The sequence below is a fragment of the Rhinopithecus roxellana genome, chromosome 5 (genome assembly GCF_007565055.1).
Source record: "Rhinopithecus roxellana isolate Shanxi Qingling chromosome 5, ASM756505v1, whole genome shotgun sequence".
Taxonomy (NCBI): Eukaryota; Metazoa; Chordata; class Mammalia; order Primates; family Cercopithecidae; genus Rhinopithecus; species Rhinopithecus roxellana.
In genome coordinates this window covers 80,891,135-80,907,580 of record NC_044553.1, presented here as the reverse complement: position 1 = coordinate 80,907,580, position 16,446 = coordinate 80,891,135, and the positions used below count along the sequence as shown (strand labels likewise).

Below are 16,446 nucleotides of genomic sequence, written 5' to 3'. Positions count from 1 at the left end.
CCAGGCTGGTTCATATCAATAAACCTTGGGGAAAATCTTTATGTATGATGCTATACATGGGTCTTTGTTGATCAAGAGCCTTCTTTATTGGCCACTTTTAATGGCTTGTTATCCAGATGAATCTTCTGGAAGGAGGACACTGCATCCTGGTAGAATTTTCTCAGTCCCATCATTCATTCAAACATATTTAAGTACCTTCTATGTGCCAGGTTCTGCTCTAAGTGCCAGGGAGAGAGGGGTGAACTCTAACAATAAAGTCCCTGCCTATGAAGAACTGGCTTTCTAGCAGAGGAAGTCCCTGATAGACAAGTAAACAAAGTCCCACAAATTCAGATAGGTGTGAATCCCTGTTATCTCACTCTCCACACTTGGCTGTCTCCCACTTAATCTTTCTGGGATCAGATTATCTTTGTGGCTTTTTTCTCTTGACTGTCTAGCACAGAGCCGAGCCACTTCTGGGGCTTCAGATTTCTATGCCCGTATGTGTGCATAGCCTTGGCTGGAATGGCAAACTTTGCCTCTCCCAGGCTTCTGCTCATCTGTCACCTCCTCCTACTCTGTGCCATCATAATTGGGCAACCACATATAACAATGTCCTTTCTGTGAACACATCTGTTATTCCTACTGGTCTCTGAACATTTTAAGGAGAGGATCTGTGTCTGACTTATCTGTATATCCCCAGGGCCTAGCATGGAACCTTACAAAAGTAGACACTCAGTATATTTGCTCAAAGAATAAATGTTGAGTCCCAAAGAACCTAAGGGTGGGTGGTGTGGTATAGGAATTCCGTCATGGGGAGGGATGCTGAGTCAGACAGGGGGTGCTCCACTGTGGTGGTTTTGTGATTTATTCTTTGAGACATTGAGCGCTGTCATGAATAGAAGAGATGCGCAGTAATGACAGAGACAGGTGGCATGGAACATTCTGGTGAGAGTCTTTGAAGGAAAGTTAGAAATGTGAGGTTCTGAGGGCCTAGCTCAGAGCTGGAAGGAACTCTAAGGATGCTGGATTTTATAGTCAATGCCCAACTGAGGTCCAGGGAAGCTGTGTGTCTTGGTTCTGATAGCTGGTTAGTTGCAAAGGAGTGAGGGGTGGGGTGATACCAGGACTCCTAGTTCAGAGGGCTTTCCATTATGCTGGGACTGTGGTGTGTGACAGGTGAGGGATTAAAAGCACAGAGAGGAGAAGGAACTTGCCTAAGATCACACAGCTAGGAATTGTAGGAAGTGGTGGAGCCTGGATTCAGACATGGATCTGTCTGATGAGAGGCAGCTTGTAACCACCAAGCCGTATTGTCTCTTCTTGGAGATTGTGAAATGCAAGGTCCTAGCCCATTTTCAGTTTTCCTCTTGGGTTAGCTGTGAGTCCATATAGGAAAATAATATTAACATGCTTTCTTTTGATATACAGTTACATGTTTTCACAAAATGTTCACATTCTTCAAATGTTAATATAGAAGCCCCTGGGTTGTTTACTGTGTGTATGTATATGTATATGTAAGTACAATGAAGAACACTCTTTCTAGTTTTAACACTAAATTTAAACACTCCATTTCTATTGTACTCCATTTAAAAAAAGTATTTTACATCATACTATAATGAATGAAAACCTAGTCCTTTAATTTCACAAGCCTCAACTTTAATAGTCAATGAATGTAATTAGAAAATCTTTACCTATGTAGGTTTCACATCCAGTTCTCTCTAACATCTGTTGACATGTGGACTAGAAAGTATATTATTATTTTAGATATTCTTTCTAGATGCAGGAAAGCTAAATAGCTTGTCTGAGTTTCAAAACGAGTTAATAGAAGAACCAAAAATAGAAGCATTTGTACTGAATACGAGGCTTACTAAAATTCTTAACACAGAGACTATCTGCATTCACTTAGTATTTTCAAGTCTAAACTCTGGAACATCAGCCTGTTTTAACACACAGAAATGGTTCTGTTGGTGGGAGGGGAGAGGGAGGCCTGACACGTTTGTTTCTAGGTCATTTCTAACCTTGCTATTATAATACAGTTTTCTAGGTAGAAGAGAATATGCTCATTAAAGTGAAAGTGTTCATTTTAAAATAAAGCAACAGAGACCTAAAACGTCTCTATTACATAGATACATGAATATCTATAAATGAACTCAATTTTTGTTTTCATGCTCTGTCATATTCTGTATTAAGGCAAAGGAGTAGGCAACTAAGTAGTTGTTTAAAAATAAAACTGTGTGTTCATTTAATTTTAAAAGCCATTGATTAGGATAATCAGTGTTTCCGTGTAGTACTGTATTCATAGAAATCCTGATATTGGGCCAGGCATGGTGGCTCACGCCTGTAATCCCAACACTTTGGGAGGCTGAGGCAGGCAGATCACAAGGTCAGGAGATCGAGACCATTCTGGCTAACACAGTGAAACCCCATCTCTACTGAAAATACAAAAAACTTAGCCTGGTGTAGTGGTGGGTGCCTGTAGTCCTAGCTACTCCGGAGGCTGAGGCAGGAGAATGGCATGAACCCGGGGGGGGGGCGGAGCTTGCAGTGAGCCAAGATAACACCACTGCACTCCAGCCTGGGCAACAGAGCGAGACAAAAAAAAAAAAAAAAAAAAAGAAATCCTGATATTACAGTGTAGAGAGATAATATAGAATGATGCTCTTTACCTCTTTATGTAATCTAATTTTAAAAACCATTGTAATTTATAAATAGTGAATAAAGCAGATAGTGTTATTCGAATGGGATATTTTGGGCAATTAAATTCTTAGCATAAATTACAAATTCCTCTCTCTCTCCCATTTTCCATCCAAATTTGTTTTCATGGAATGACCTTTGGTAGCAACTTGTTTTATAATAAAATGTTTCCCAAGTTTTTATTTTAAATTGAAATAGCCTTTTCTGTCACGTATGGTTGTTTATAAGAGTTTCTTTGATGAAAATCCTATGAATTTTGTGCAAGTAACCCAGGCAGCCTCTTAGATTAGGGATAGCATTTGTATAGAACTTTTATGGCTTTATACTCTGCTCTCATACTCAGCTTATTTGACCCTTACCTGCGGGGAACCTGGTAGAATTCACATTTTACTGCTGAGGGCAGTGTAGAGGAAGGTGCCTTAGCACGACTTGGAGCATATAGCAGGCATTCAATATATTTGTTTTAAAGGGAAATTAATAAAAGAAACCCAACAGATTCTTGTACTTGCTCAAGTACAATAAATATAATGTCACACCAAGGATTGAACTTCCTTCTTCACTCAAAAATTCCATATGCTTGTTCTTATTTCACTGTTATCTTTTCAGGCTTTTCAAAAAGGCCAAATTAAATATATTTATTTTTCTGAATTGAGGTGAAATTCACATAACATAAAATTAGCCATCTTAAAGTGTATAATTCAGTGGCATTTCTTGCTTTCACAGTGTTCTACAGCCGTCACCTCTATCAAGGCCCCTGAAGGAGACCCTGTATCCGTTAAGCAGTCACCCATTCCATCCTTCCTGCAGCTACTGGCAACTACCAATCTGTTTCTTGTCTCTACGGATTTACCTATTCTGGATATTTCATAAAAATAGACTCAAACAATATGTGACGTTTTGTGTCTGACTTTTTTCACTTAGCGTGTTTTCACTTAGCACGTTTTCAAGGTTCATCCACGTTGCAGCATGTAGCACATTGTAGTACTTTATTCCTTTTTATTGCTCAATGATATCCCATTGTGTGGATACACACGTTTTATTTATCCATTCATCCACTAATGGACATTTGGGTTGCTTCCACCTTTTAGCTATTGTGAATAGCGCTGCTATGAATATTTGTGTACAAGTATTTGGTATTCGTTTTCAGTTATTTTGTGTATGTACTTAGAAGTGGAACTGCTAGATCATGTAAGCTGTTTTCTTTTCTTTTCTTTTTTTTTTTTAGACGGAGTCTCACTCTGTCGCCCAGAGTGGAGTGCAGTGGCCGGATCTCGGCTCACTGCAAGCTCCGCCTCCTGGGTTCACGCCATTCTCCTGCCTCAGTCTCCCGAGTAGCTGTGACTACAGGCGCTCGCCACCGCGCCCGTCAAGTTTTTTTGTATTTTTTAGTAGAGACGGGGTTTCACCGTGTTAGCCAGGATGGTCTCGATCTCCTGACCTCGTGATCAGCCCGTCTCGGCCTCCCAAAGTGCTGGGATTACGGGCTTGAGCCACCGCGCCTGGCCCCACTAAGCTGTTTTCAACAGTGACTGTATCATTTTACATTCCTACCAGCAATGTTTGAGGATTCTGATTTCCTTATATCCTTGCCAAGACTTACTTAAGGGTTTTTTTTTTTTTTTAATTATAATAATCTTAATGGGTATGAAGTGGTATCTCCTTGTGGTCTGGATTTTGATTTCCCTAATAAAATATTCATATTTTAATGCATAGAATTAATCAGAAAATGAGATTTGGCAAGGTGAGCTCAACAGCAAAATGATTGGCTTCATTTGTCCTCAGGAGGTTATTTAAGACTGCCGCAGCCGGGTGCAGTGGCTCATGCCTGTAATCCCAGCAGTTTGGGAGGCTTAGGCTGGTGTATCACCTGAGGTCAGGAGTTTGTGACCAGTCTGACCAACATGGAGAAACCCCGTCTCTACTAAAAATACAAAAATAGCTGAGCGTGGTGGCACATGCCTGTAATCCCAGCTACTCGGGAGCCTGAGGCAGGAGAATCTCTTGAACCCAGGAGGTGGAGGTTTCAGAGAGCCGGGATCGCACCACTGCACTCCAGCCTTGGCAACAAGAGCAAAACTCTGTCTCAAAAAAAAAAAAAAAAAAAAAAAAAGAGACTGCCGTGTATTCACTTCTGAGGTGTGCGATTCTGAGCTGAAAATCAACAACATGTTGTTTGGGGATTAGAAGAATATTTGTGGATAGTAAGACTACAATCATTCCCTAACTTAAAAAAAAAATCACATAATATGTTTTGTGTTCATGGCATCTGCCAAAAGTTTCTTAATTCTTTACATTTCAAAGCCCTCTTTATGTAATTCCTTCATGACTTAATGGTCTATTCATTTATTTTTGCAGTGTGAGTGAAGAGACTCAGGATGGCTCAGGGATCCGGGGATCAAAGAGCAGTGGGGATTGCTGACCCAGAGGAGAGTTCTCCAAACATGATTGTCTACTGCAAAGTAAGGCATCTGGTCAAGTGCCCTGCATGCTGCCCCTGTGGACTGTTGTGTTCTGTGTAGGGTTGACAAAAAGACAAATGTTTTCTGTCTAAACTGCCTTACTGATAAATGCATATTTTCTTCTCACATCCTCTGGTTCTCTAGTTCTAAAATTCAAGAAAGTTCATACTTGAGCACTTGGCATTTAACACTTGAAAAATATTATGCCATTTAGTTTTCTTTAAACCCAAAGTTGCCTAAGCAATGCAGATGGGGAAGACACATTCTCCTTCAGTGGAAAGGCCTTAGTGTAAGATATATGAACTGAAAGTTCTTCAGACTCATAGTATGTACAAAATCTGGGCTGAATGCTGTGGGAGATACAGATGTATATTTGTATGAGATGATTACAGTTGGTAGGAGACATAAGATGTACACAAATAACTGTTGTAGAGTCTAAATGTTAATTTCCAAAATAGACGTGCAAGTAGAGTGTTATGTAATTTCAGAGCAGGAGGCCAGTTCTCCCAGCCTCAGAGGTGAGAATGGGCTTGTGGAAGAATGGTCTTTGAACTCAGTTTTAAAATATGTTCAGGATTGCTTTATGTGGAAAGCAGAGAGGAAGAATGTACCAGGTGATAAGATGTTTCAGCAAGGGCACAGAACTGAGGAAAGTAACAGCAACCAGAACTGGTTAGCTTGGGCATAGGATGCATTACAAGGAGTAAATGAAGATAGGATTTTGGAAAGAGAGGCTGGCTGGAGCCACATGTTAGTGTTGAATTAGGCAATTTAATTGTGAAAAACTTTTGTGCCAGGAGTTGCAACATTGAGATCTCTTTGGGATTATGACTCTTGCCTCAGTGTGCTGAATGGATTGTTATCAAGATAGAGCAGAGGCTCTAAGAGAGAGATTTCTGTGTCTGTGTGAAAGGTAAGGAGGGAAAGGAGAGACTCTAATTCAGCTTGTGAAATCACCTTCAGAATTGAGAGAAACTGATAAGAGGAATTAAAGTCCGGATTAAAAATGACTTGGAAACTGAAGGAATATAGGCGGCAAGTAGAGAGTCAAAGATGACTAGGTTTTTGACCTTGGGTGAATGAAAATCATTGGTGCTGTTAATTCAAATTGAGATATTTGGAAAAAGAATACATTTTAAAGGAAGAAAATGGCACTTAAGTTTATTTTAGTACCTGCTGAATTTGACATAATTGCTTCTTATTGTACACCTTTTTAATGTTTGCATGTTTGTGAAAATTTAACCTAACTCTCTTGTATGTTAATAAGGAAATAAGTTAATGTTCATTTCACTAACTACTTGAATTTCTGCTCAGTTCTGTGCATTCTGAGAGGCTCTGTGTATTACTTATATGGGCAGTGTGGAAGTAGATATTCCTGGATGATCAATATGGTGAATTTTTCTCTTTTCCTTGTAAAAATAGAGTTCTCAAATTATTCTTGCTTTGAGTGTAAAATTCTGTAATTCTTTGCTTTGCAAGAGAATATCTAGATAACCCATCTATAAGAATGATGCTTATTAAATTGCAGTAAAGAAAAAAATAGATTAATGGGGCTGAGCAATTAGTGAAACATACAGAATAATAGACATTGAGTCATTGTTACTTTCTTAACCCACCCCCATACTGGGAGACCCCGTGCCAGGCTGGTAGGAACATGGGCTTTAGAGTGAGACTTAGGTTAAAATTCCAACTTTACCACTCTTTAGCAATGTGACTGTAAGTTAGTTCTTTAACTTCCATGAGCCATAGTGTTTTCATCTGTAAAAAGAAAAAAAAAATGTGGGAGGAAGGTAATTATGAAGATCACTTTATATAAATCGAATGAGACATCTTATATCCTATTTAGACCACAATGTGGTCCATAATGAATATCTCTTTTTCTTTTCATGTTTAGGTCTTGTAGAGATGGTGACACTTAGAGAGAAAATAAATGATAAAATCTCTAAATGTTGGTGCTGTTAATAAGTTGTCTAGAGCAAATTTATATAGTGAGTTTTTTTAAGACACAGGAAAACAAAAATATTTTTATATTCTTCAGAGGATTGCAAAGTCATGGATTATTAAAGAATAAGAAATGCAAAGGTCATGTAACCCAACCACTTTTCTACTAGAATGTTTGTATTATGTTTACAGGAAAGAAAAAAAAAAAAAAACTTCCTGCAGGTTTATGAGAACTTGGTTTTTACTTTTTGGGTGGTAGTAAGGGGCTCTTATCTGGTTTAATTTAGTAACAAACATGTCAACTGCTGTAGTTCTTTAGAGAAATGACAACTAGTAATGAAAATATATCTTTCATGTGACAAACTTGTATAGAGAGTATATATATGTTCATGTGTATTTGCTATATTAATTACCATAAAAGGGACATTGAATTGGTTCAGTCTATTAGAAAGAAAGAAGACACACTTATTGCACAGTGTGAGCTCAGACCCTGACACCATTTTAAACCTAGTTAACCTGACTGACTTAAACCATGGTTGTACTTGAACTATGGGATTTTCATAGTTTTCTACTCCTGATGCTGTAGGCTGCCCTTTGGCTACAACCAAGAATTTACCTGCTGTAGCACGTTGTCCTCAAGGTATCATCAGTAAAGGTTGGATTTTGAAGCCAGTGGCAATTCAAAGCATTTTCTTTGGAAGTCCTTTAGTGTAATCATTTATTCAAAGTCGTAGCCATAAACCCAAACCTTTCCTTAGATACCCATGACTAAAATGTACATTTAAAAAATTGTGCTTTCATTTTTGTTTTCTTTCTCTTGTTTGTTTGTTTGTTTGTTTTTTCTCTTGTTGTCAGACACTTTCAGTGTGAAATTTTTGCTTGGACTGCATTGTGTTGATTCAGATGCTGACATTTAAAAAGCCAAATCTAGAGAAATGAAGCTTTTGGGTAAACTTTCCAGTAATAAGTGGATGATTATGTCTATAATGTTGTTGTGACTTTTAAATGACATTTAGGATGGTAACCTCTTGATATATGAGTAATGATGGGTGGGTTTTTAAAGCCCATGCTTTTCAGAACACTCTTCATTTCCTTTTCATGTTTTCATGTCATTAACTGTGAGAAGTTGTACTTTCCCAAGGCATGACTTATTTATTGACTTGAACAGACTTTCTAATTTAGTTTTTCATCCTTCATATTCACAGTTTGGGTTGGAGGTGTGTATGAAAAATGTATTGGTCACATTAAAAATCTATTTAAAAGAAAACCTTAATTATTCATGAAGACACCCAGACCTGTTAACCTTTTTTATATTCCTGTATCCTTAGGATCCTGAGTTATTGAATTGCCCAGTGTAATGATGATATTTGAACCTAGCTATACATCGCATCATTTAGGGTGCTTTATAAAAATGTTAATCCTCAAAGGACCCCCTCTACAAGGTATTTCTATTTAATCAGTCTGAGCTGGGTCCTAGGAATCTGAGTTTCAAGATGTTCTCAGGAGACTCTGATGCCCAACAAAGTTTGAAAAGCGCTGACTTAGTCTTTTACAATATCCAGGCATAGTATGTGTTGCAAAGTGATGAGAGAGTTGGTGTTTTGAATTAGATTTTTGATTTCATAATTATTTGTAGATCTCTCAAGACATAGAAGAACCAAGCTCTTGTCATAGGGATTTTAGTAGCTTTTCCTTAGAGATTTTCTAGTCTTATTTTATAGATGAAAGAACTAAAAATATAGAGAGGGTAACTTGGTTAAGGTTCCTCAGCACTTTCCCATGGAAGCCATGATGGTGTCCAGGGAGCTTGGCCCCTCCAGTCAGTTGCCTTTCTAGCACCCTATGCGACTACCATGTTTTCAATCACAGACTACTGTTACCACATTGTTGGAGCTGAGTAGCAATGGGGCACGTTAAATTAATGAAAATAAAATGTGGCAGGTCTTTGGCTTTCATGCTTATTCTGGGAGAGTTGACTTGGATTAATGTCTTATATTTTTAATGCTGAAGTTTCATTCTACTCATTGGTGCTTTTGCTTCTCGGGTGAAGATTTTCTAGAACGTTTACCCTCTTTTATAGGTAAGATGGCTTTTGAGTAAGAGCAGGTTGCTTTCTCATCTTGTTTGGATCTTTGGTGTTAACAATGCCTCTTGACAAAGTTCTCCTAACTAGACTGGTAATTTGATTTGTTTGGGTCAGGAGGCATGGAAGATGTCACACAGAGAGCTGGAGGCTCTGCCTGTCTGGTCCCAGCTCTGTGTGGAGAACTTCATTTTCCTGATTCTACTTCTTGTTTTGTTTTCTACCTTCTTCATTCTTTTCCTCCTTCCTTCTCAATTATGAGATACTTCTAACACAAAAAGAATATATTCAGTGTCCATGTAAGGTAGAAAGAAGAATTAAAAAATGAATTATATGCACTTACCGTTAGCTTAGTAAATAAAATATAATACTTTGGCCTCATTTCCTCTTCTGTAAAGGGAGGAAATTGGTCTAAAAATGTGCCAAATACCTTTCTGCAATGATTTCAAAGTTCCATTCTATAACTTTTTGAACTTTCATAAGTTAGTACACTTCCCTGATATCAAAACAATGTTGTGAGACTATATGCGCTTTTAAAGGTCTTTTGAGCTTTTGAAGAAATATTTTAGATAATTCTAGATAATCTAAATTGGATTGAGATAAAGCCCGATTAAGTCAGGCATTAGAAGAAAAAGTTTTAATTGTAATGATTTAATATTCAGCAGTGAAAATTAGATGACATCTTCTTGGTGGCAACCTGTTTCTTTGGTTTGCTAATAACATTTAAGACATTAATAAAATTATTTTGTAGTACTAATTACGTTATATACATAACAGAAGTGGTGTTTAAGTAGCAACACTGTACATTGCCAGTAGCATATAGTGTCACAGATGAAATAGGAGTTTTAGAGGAAGACAAAAAAAGCCAATGTTCTTGTATATCAAAGGGTTAGTTACATAGCCTCGTCATTGATGGCTTCCTTCACCCATTCCTTTCTAGTTATCGACTCCTTTTCTGCTGGAATTTGAGTCTAGCCTTTATGTTGCTCTGATACCCCAAGGTCACTCTGCCTAATGATTTAGGGCCCTTGAAGTCCTGGGCAGTAGTTGGTTTATGTATACATCCAGAAAGTAAATGTCACACTATTTTAGTTACATTGGCTGTGGTATGCAGCAAGAAGGGAAAGATCTAGCCTGGAGGAATCCAGTGCTATGCAGGAAGCTAGGGACAGGGTGTGGTTTGGAATGTGGTTAGGAGGCAGTGGTAGAAGCCAGCACAGTTGAGAGTCTGAGGACCTACAGGTCCTGGTGACTAAGGCATGATGAGGATTAGAAATTTCGAATCAGGAAATACATATTGAGTGTCATTTGTGTGCCAGATACTATTAGATGCTAGGAATGCAAGATGAGGACTGAGCCCTGAATGAGCCCACAGGCCAGCTGGGGAGAGGTGGGGAACTAGACAATTACAGTATTGGTAGAAGCAACTGAGGGTGTGGGAGGAGGTAGGGGGGTCATGTAGCCCATCCCAGGAGAGGGGATGATGATGTAGAAGACATCCGGAGGATTTGGCACCTTCTTCGATTCTTGAAAGATGACTAGGAATTAACCAGATGGAAAAGGAGAGAGAAGGTGTAGGAGGCAGGACTAGTGCCTGTAAAAGAGCAGATTTGTGATGTCATTCAGGAGACTTTAAGTGGTTGTTATGAAGCCAGGTTTCTGTGATGAAAGTTTGAGGAATAAAGCTAGATAGGTAGATTAGGGCCAGATCACAAAAGACCTTATGTATCCATGCCAAGGAGTTTAGACATTGTAAAAGTATCTTCCCTTTGCACCTCCACACCCATGTTCAACTCCTTTGCATGCTGCTCTCTGCCCCGGAGGCTGAGCTGTGAGGACTACAATTACAGGGCTCCTGTGACCTCTGGGTTTCAGTTGGGTTTGGTTAGTAAAAGTCTGGAAAGAGATGGGAGGAAAGGAGAAGAGCAATGTCAGAGAATTTCTTCTCCTGGGTCTCACTCTGCAAAACCTTGCACTGGCCATATCCCTCTACTGAAGTTTGTTGATTTTCGCAAGGCAGACTACTTTCCTCTTCTGGGTCCGGATCCTTTTTGTCTACTCATCCTTTTGGGTCTTGGGGTGGTTCCAGTTTGTATTTGTTATCTGTTGCTGTGTAACAAATTATCTCAAAACTCAGTGGCTTAAAAACATTTATTATGTCACAGTTTCTGTGGGTTAGTAATCCAAGTGCAGATTTTGTGAGTTCTCCAGCACAGTGTCTTTTAAAAGACTGTAATCAAGATGTTGACTGGGATTGTGGTTTCATCTGAAGTCTCAGTGGGGAAAAGCCTACTCCCAAACTTACTTGTGTGACTGTTGGCTGGATTCAGTTCCTTAAGGGCTGTTGGAATGGTGGACTCAGTTCTTCACTGGCTGTTTGCCAGAGGCCAGTCTTAGTTATTTATGACATGTGACTCTCCATAGTGCAGCTCATAACATGGCATTATTATTATTTTTTTTTAATCAGAGTGACAACAGGCAGAGAGGGAAGGTGAGTGATAGGAGTCTTAGTGTTTTATAACCTAATTTTGGACACTTTTTTCTTTTTTTAAAATTATATTTTAAGTTCTAGGGTACATGTGCACAATGTGCAGGTTTGTTACATAGGTATACATGTGCCATGTTGCTTTGTTACACCCATCAACTCATCATTTACATTAGGTATTTATCCTAGTGCTGTCCCTCCCCCAGCCCAATTTTGGACATATTATCCCATCCCTTTTGAGAGTAAGAAGTCAGTAGGTCCACCCCTCACCCAAGGTGAGGGATTTACACAAGGATGTGAATACCAAGATCCAGAATTCAGAAAATCTTTGTGGGCCATTTCGGAAACCATCTATCACACAGCTCTACTTCTACTAGCCAGGGGTTTCTGAGTGTTTTTTTTTTTGTTGTTGTTGTTTTTGTTTGTTTGTTTTTTTAAATAATTTCCCTGTACCCTGGAACTCCTTTAAACTTAGTCCTTTTAGAAATACATTTTTCTTCAATTGTCCTATGTATGTCTTCCATTTACCAGTAAGACCCTAACGAATGTAGGTATTATCGCACAAGCAAAGGGAAGCCATTGAGACTCTGCGTCTCAATGATAAGGGAATTCTTCATGAAAGGATTTGAAGCAGGGGAGTCATTTGTTCAAAGTGGAGAATGGGATTTGAAATGGGGAAGTCAATGTGGAGAAGATTCAGTGTGGAGATCAATGGGTGATTGATGTGGAGGGGTTCGGTGTGGAGGGAGAGTGTTGGAGAAGTGGTAGGATTGGAGGTAGGAGGACAGTTTAGAGATTATACAGGAATCCAGGTGAGGAAAAATGATGTCCAAATCAGTGGCAGTGGTAATACAGACGGGAAGATGTGTCTGAGAGGTGTTTAGGTGGTTCAAGCAACAGGATTTGGTGACTGAGAAGATGTAGGGAGAATTTGAGAATAATGAGGAGGAATGAGAAGGAGTCTTTTCCCTAGGTTCTATCTGTGAGCTCTCAGAAAGTCTCCTGGGATAAAGTTTTGAAGCAAATACCTGTAGAACTGGATTGCCTTCCCTTCTCTTCCCCATATGTAGATAAATTGAGAGAGCCCAGGAAAGAGTCTATAAATGGACGAGGATATCTGGGTATTTGTTCTGGTTGCCCCACTAGCTCACTTCTGGCCATGCATAAGTTGTTCCTACTTTTTGTTAAGTCTAGCTCTTTAATTTGTGAAGTGAGGGGTTAACTATGCTAGGTGATCTCTAAAGCATTTTTTAGTTCTAACATTCTAGGTCTTTCGTAATCTAAAATAGAGAAACCCACATTTTATTATTTGTATTATTTCATAGCCTCCTTCACTTTATTTTTAATTTTCTTTAAAAAGTGAACCCAGCCAAAATTTTAAAAACAGGTAAGTCAGAATGTTTAAAACAAATGGCTTTTGGTCTTCAGCACTTAGGGCGTGTTGTTTTTTTTCTTCACTCTTTTTTGTTTGTTTTTTTAACATTAAATAAAATTCCTGGCCAGGTGCAGGGGCTCATGCCTGTAATCCCAGCACTTTGGAAGGCCAAGGCAGGCCAATCACCTGAGGTCAGGAGTTCAAGATCAGCTTGGCCAACATGGTAAAACCCTATCTCTACTAAAAATACAAAAATTAGCCAGGCATGGTGGCACATGCCTGTAATCCTAGCTACTTGGGTGGCTGAGGCAGGAGAATCACTTGAGCCTGGGAGGCGGAAGCTACTGTGAGCAGAGATGGCGCCACTGCACTCCAGCCTGGGTGACAGAGTAAGACTCTGTCTCAAAATACAATAAAATACAATAAAATATGATATAGTAAAATAAATTCTCAAGGACTAACTTCAGAAAGTGTTCAGGGTAACTAATTTAATTGTTCAGTCTACATTTGAAGATTCCTTTCATTAAATTTTTTGAAGCTTTTTTTATGGCCTTAGGAAAAAACTGTTCTGTTTTTCTTTTCCCCAGGATTAGACTTGCTGGAAGAAAAGCTCCCCCATCACATTTGCTTGGTTGGCAGGAGACAGGCATGCAGGCAAGTCCCAGACCAGTGGTATCAGTGTCCACAGACGAAAGGGATGGTATTTTTAGTGTGAGGAATAGCTCAGTGTGGTTTAGTATGATGCATTTTGATGAGTATAACTTTCTAATTTGAAAAACCTTTGGTGTGTTTAAGTCTTCATTTCATCTTTCCAATTTTTCCCCCTCATTTCTTTTCAAGGAGTCTAAGATTTTTCATTTTGGCAGGCAGTTGATCACTCTTGTTATTGACACTCCTTTTCAGTATTCTTACACTGTGGAGAACCTGAATGGCTGTAAATTCCCTATTGGCAGGATTTCGAACAAGAAAAAATAAAAGTGAATAGATATCTGTGAAAGAAAAATAAATACATTTGAAAATTATTGGAGGATAGAAGGATTACTTTTAAAAATTCTGTTAGTTTGCCAATTCAGATCAAAACAGAAAATGGACACTTTTTTTGATCAGCATTCTCTATTCTAAAAACTTATTTCAATAAAGTAAAGAATATGCAAAGACATATATATATATATAGATATAGATATAGATATATATAGATATAGATAGATATAGATATAGATATAGATATATAGACATACACCCACTCCAAAAGAATAGTGATATCTTTCTGGTAAATAATATCCAAAGTTTGCAAAGAAATCAAATATCCATTGAAAGGAAACTAATTTTAGGGGGATAGGATTCACATTTGGAATGATCTCAGAGTTAGTTAACTGGATTTCTGTTCTGGTCAATCTAATAATTGTCTTGAAAGAGAGATGGCTACTGACATTCTGGGATATGGTTAGGGAGAATATTCTTTATTTTTAAAACCCTACAATAGTTTTTGATTTTTTAAAAATAAAATGTTTTGTCTTATTTGTTAAATATGATGGTTATGTAGGTTTACTCAAAAGTGATTTTTTTCATTGCTCTTTATTATTTTCTGCATCTCTATGCTTACATCTGAAATAATTTTTAGTATTTTCTTTAGTGCAGGTCTGCTGAAGATAAATTCTCTCAGTTTTTGTTTGTCTAAAATATCTTTGGGCCAGGCACTTTGGCTTATACCTGTAATCCCAGCACTTGGGAGGCTGAGACAGGAAGATCACTTCGCCCAAGAGTTTGAGGCCAGTCTGGGCAACATAGGGAGACAACGTCTCTACAAAAAGAAAGAAAGAAAAAAAATTAGCTGTGCATGTTAGTGCATGCCTGTAGTCCCAGCTACTCAGGAGGTGGAGGTGGGGGAATCACTTGAGCCTGGGAGGTCAAGGCTGCAGTGAGCCATGATTGTGCCACCTCACTGTAGCCTGGGCAACAGAGTGAGGCACGGTTTCAAAGAAAAAAAGAAAGTCTTTGTTTCATCTTCATTTTGTGAAGGGTGTTTTTTCTAGATTTAGAATTCTAGATTGTCCGTTATTTTATTTATCATAACCGTCATTGTCTCTTGGCTTTCATTGTTTCTCTTGGGCAGTTAGCTGTAAGTTTTATTATTCCTCCTTCGAATGTAATCTGTTTTTTCCTTTGGCTGCTTTTAAGATTTATTTCACTTTGGTTTTGGCAGTTTTATTATGAGGTGTGATTTCTTTTTAATTTATTCTTGTTAGAGCTTGTAAGACTTCTTTTTATTTGATTGGAGTCTTGCTTTTTTTTTTTTTTTTTTTTTCTTTTTTTGATGGAGTCTTGCTGTGTTGCCCAGGCTGGAGTGCAGTGGCATGATCTCGGCTCACTGCAACCTCTGCCTCCTGGGTTCAGGTGATTCTCCTGCTTCAGCCTCCCGGTAACTGGGACTACAGGTGCACGCCACCATGCCCAGCTAATTTTTGTATTTTTAGTACAGTCGAGATTTCACCATGTTGGCCGGGATGGTCTCGATCTCTTGAACTTGTGATCCACCTGCCTCGGCCTCCCAAAGTGCTGGGATTACAGGTGTGAGCCACCATGCCCAGCTGTGCTTGGGAGTTCTTAACCATTAACTTTTCAAATATTGTTTATGCCTAGTTCTCTCTTTTCTCTCTTCTTGGGATTGTGTTCATATGTTATGACATTTTTTCCTCTAGATTTCATATATTTCTTATGCTCTTTCCTGTATTTTTTATTCCTTTGCCATTTTGTGCTTCAACATGGATGTTTTCTACTGACTTATCTTCCAGTTCACTAATTCTCTCTTCAATATATTAGTAATCTGTGGTTAAAGCCATCCCATTGAATTTGTAACCTTAGTTATTGATTTTTAAGTTCTAAAATTTTCATTTAATTTCTTTCTATAGTTTCTAGTTTTCTGCTAAACTTATCTATTTTGTCATTTAATTCCTAAACATATTAATCATAATTGTTTCAAAGTCCATATCTGATACTTTAAAGTCTTTATCGCTTGGTGAACTGTTTCTGCTAACCTTTTCTTTCTTTCTTTTTTTTTCTGTTTATTTTTTATTAAGTTCTGGGCATTATACAAATAATATAGAAGTCATTTACGGCTCTAGGACAATGTTATGTTACTTCTGAGAGAACTTAACTATTTTTTTCTTTTATGTCAGTCAAAATAGGAATGGGTTACCTTAATCAAGTCAGACACAAAGATTACTTGTAGCAGGGCTTCAGTTCTTGTTAGGGCTAGATATATTTCTAGATCACCTTTACTGTCTGTAGGGAGCCCTTCTGGTTCCAACCAAAACCCTGGGTGCCCCTCCTCCTTGGAGGACTCTGACCTCTAATTTTTGTCCCTTAAACTCTGTGACACTGCTAAGAGCTCTGTTCAGCTTCTTGATTATGCCTTTTGTTTAAGGAA

The 16,446-nt window shown here is 38.4% G+C and overlaps 1 protein-coding gene across 7 annotated transcripts in view; it reads left to right on the top strand.

The window, feature by feature from the left end:
* RGS6 (regulator of G protein signaling 6) overlaps positions 1–16,446 on the top strand; it is a 626,178-nt gene that overhangs the window by 28,054 nt on the left and 581,678 nt on the right. For all 7 annotated transcript variants that reach the window (XM_030930579.1, XM_030930576.1, XM_030930578.1 and 4 more), the window contains exon 2: positions 5,032–5,135. In XM_030930579.1, the coding sequence (XP_030786439.1) occupies positions 5,052–5,135 (84 nt within the window). In that variant the 5' untranslated portion in view covers positions 5,032–5,051. The remainder of the gene's footprint in view (positions 1–5,031; positions 5,136–16,446) is intronic.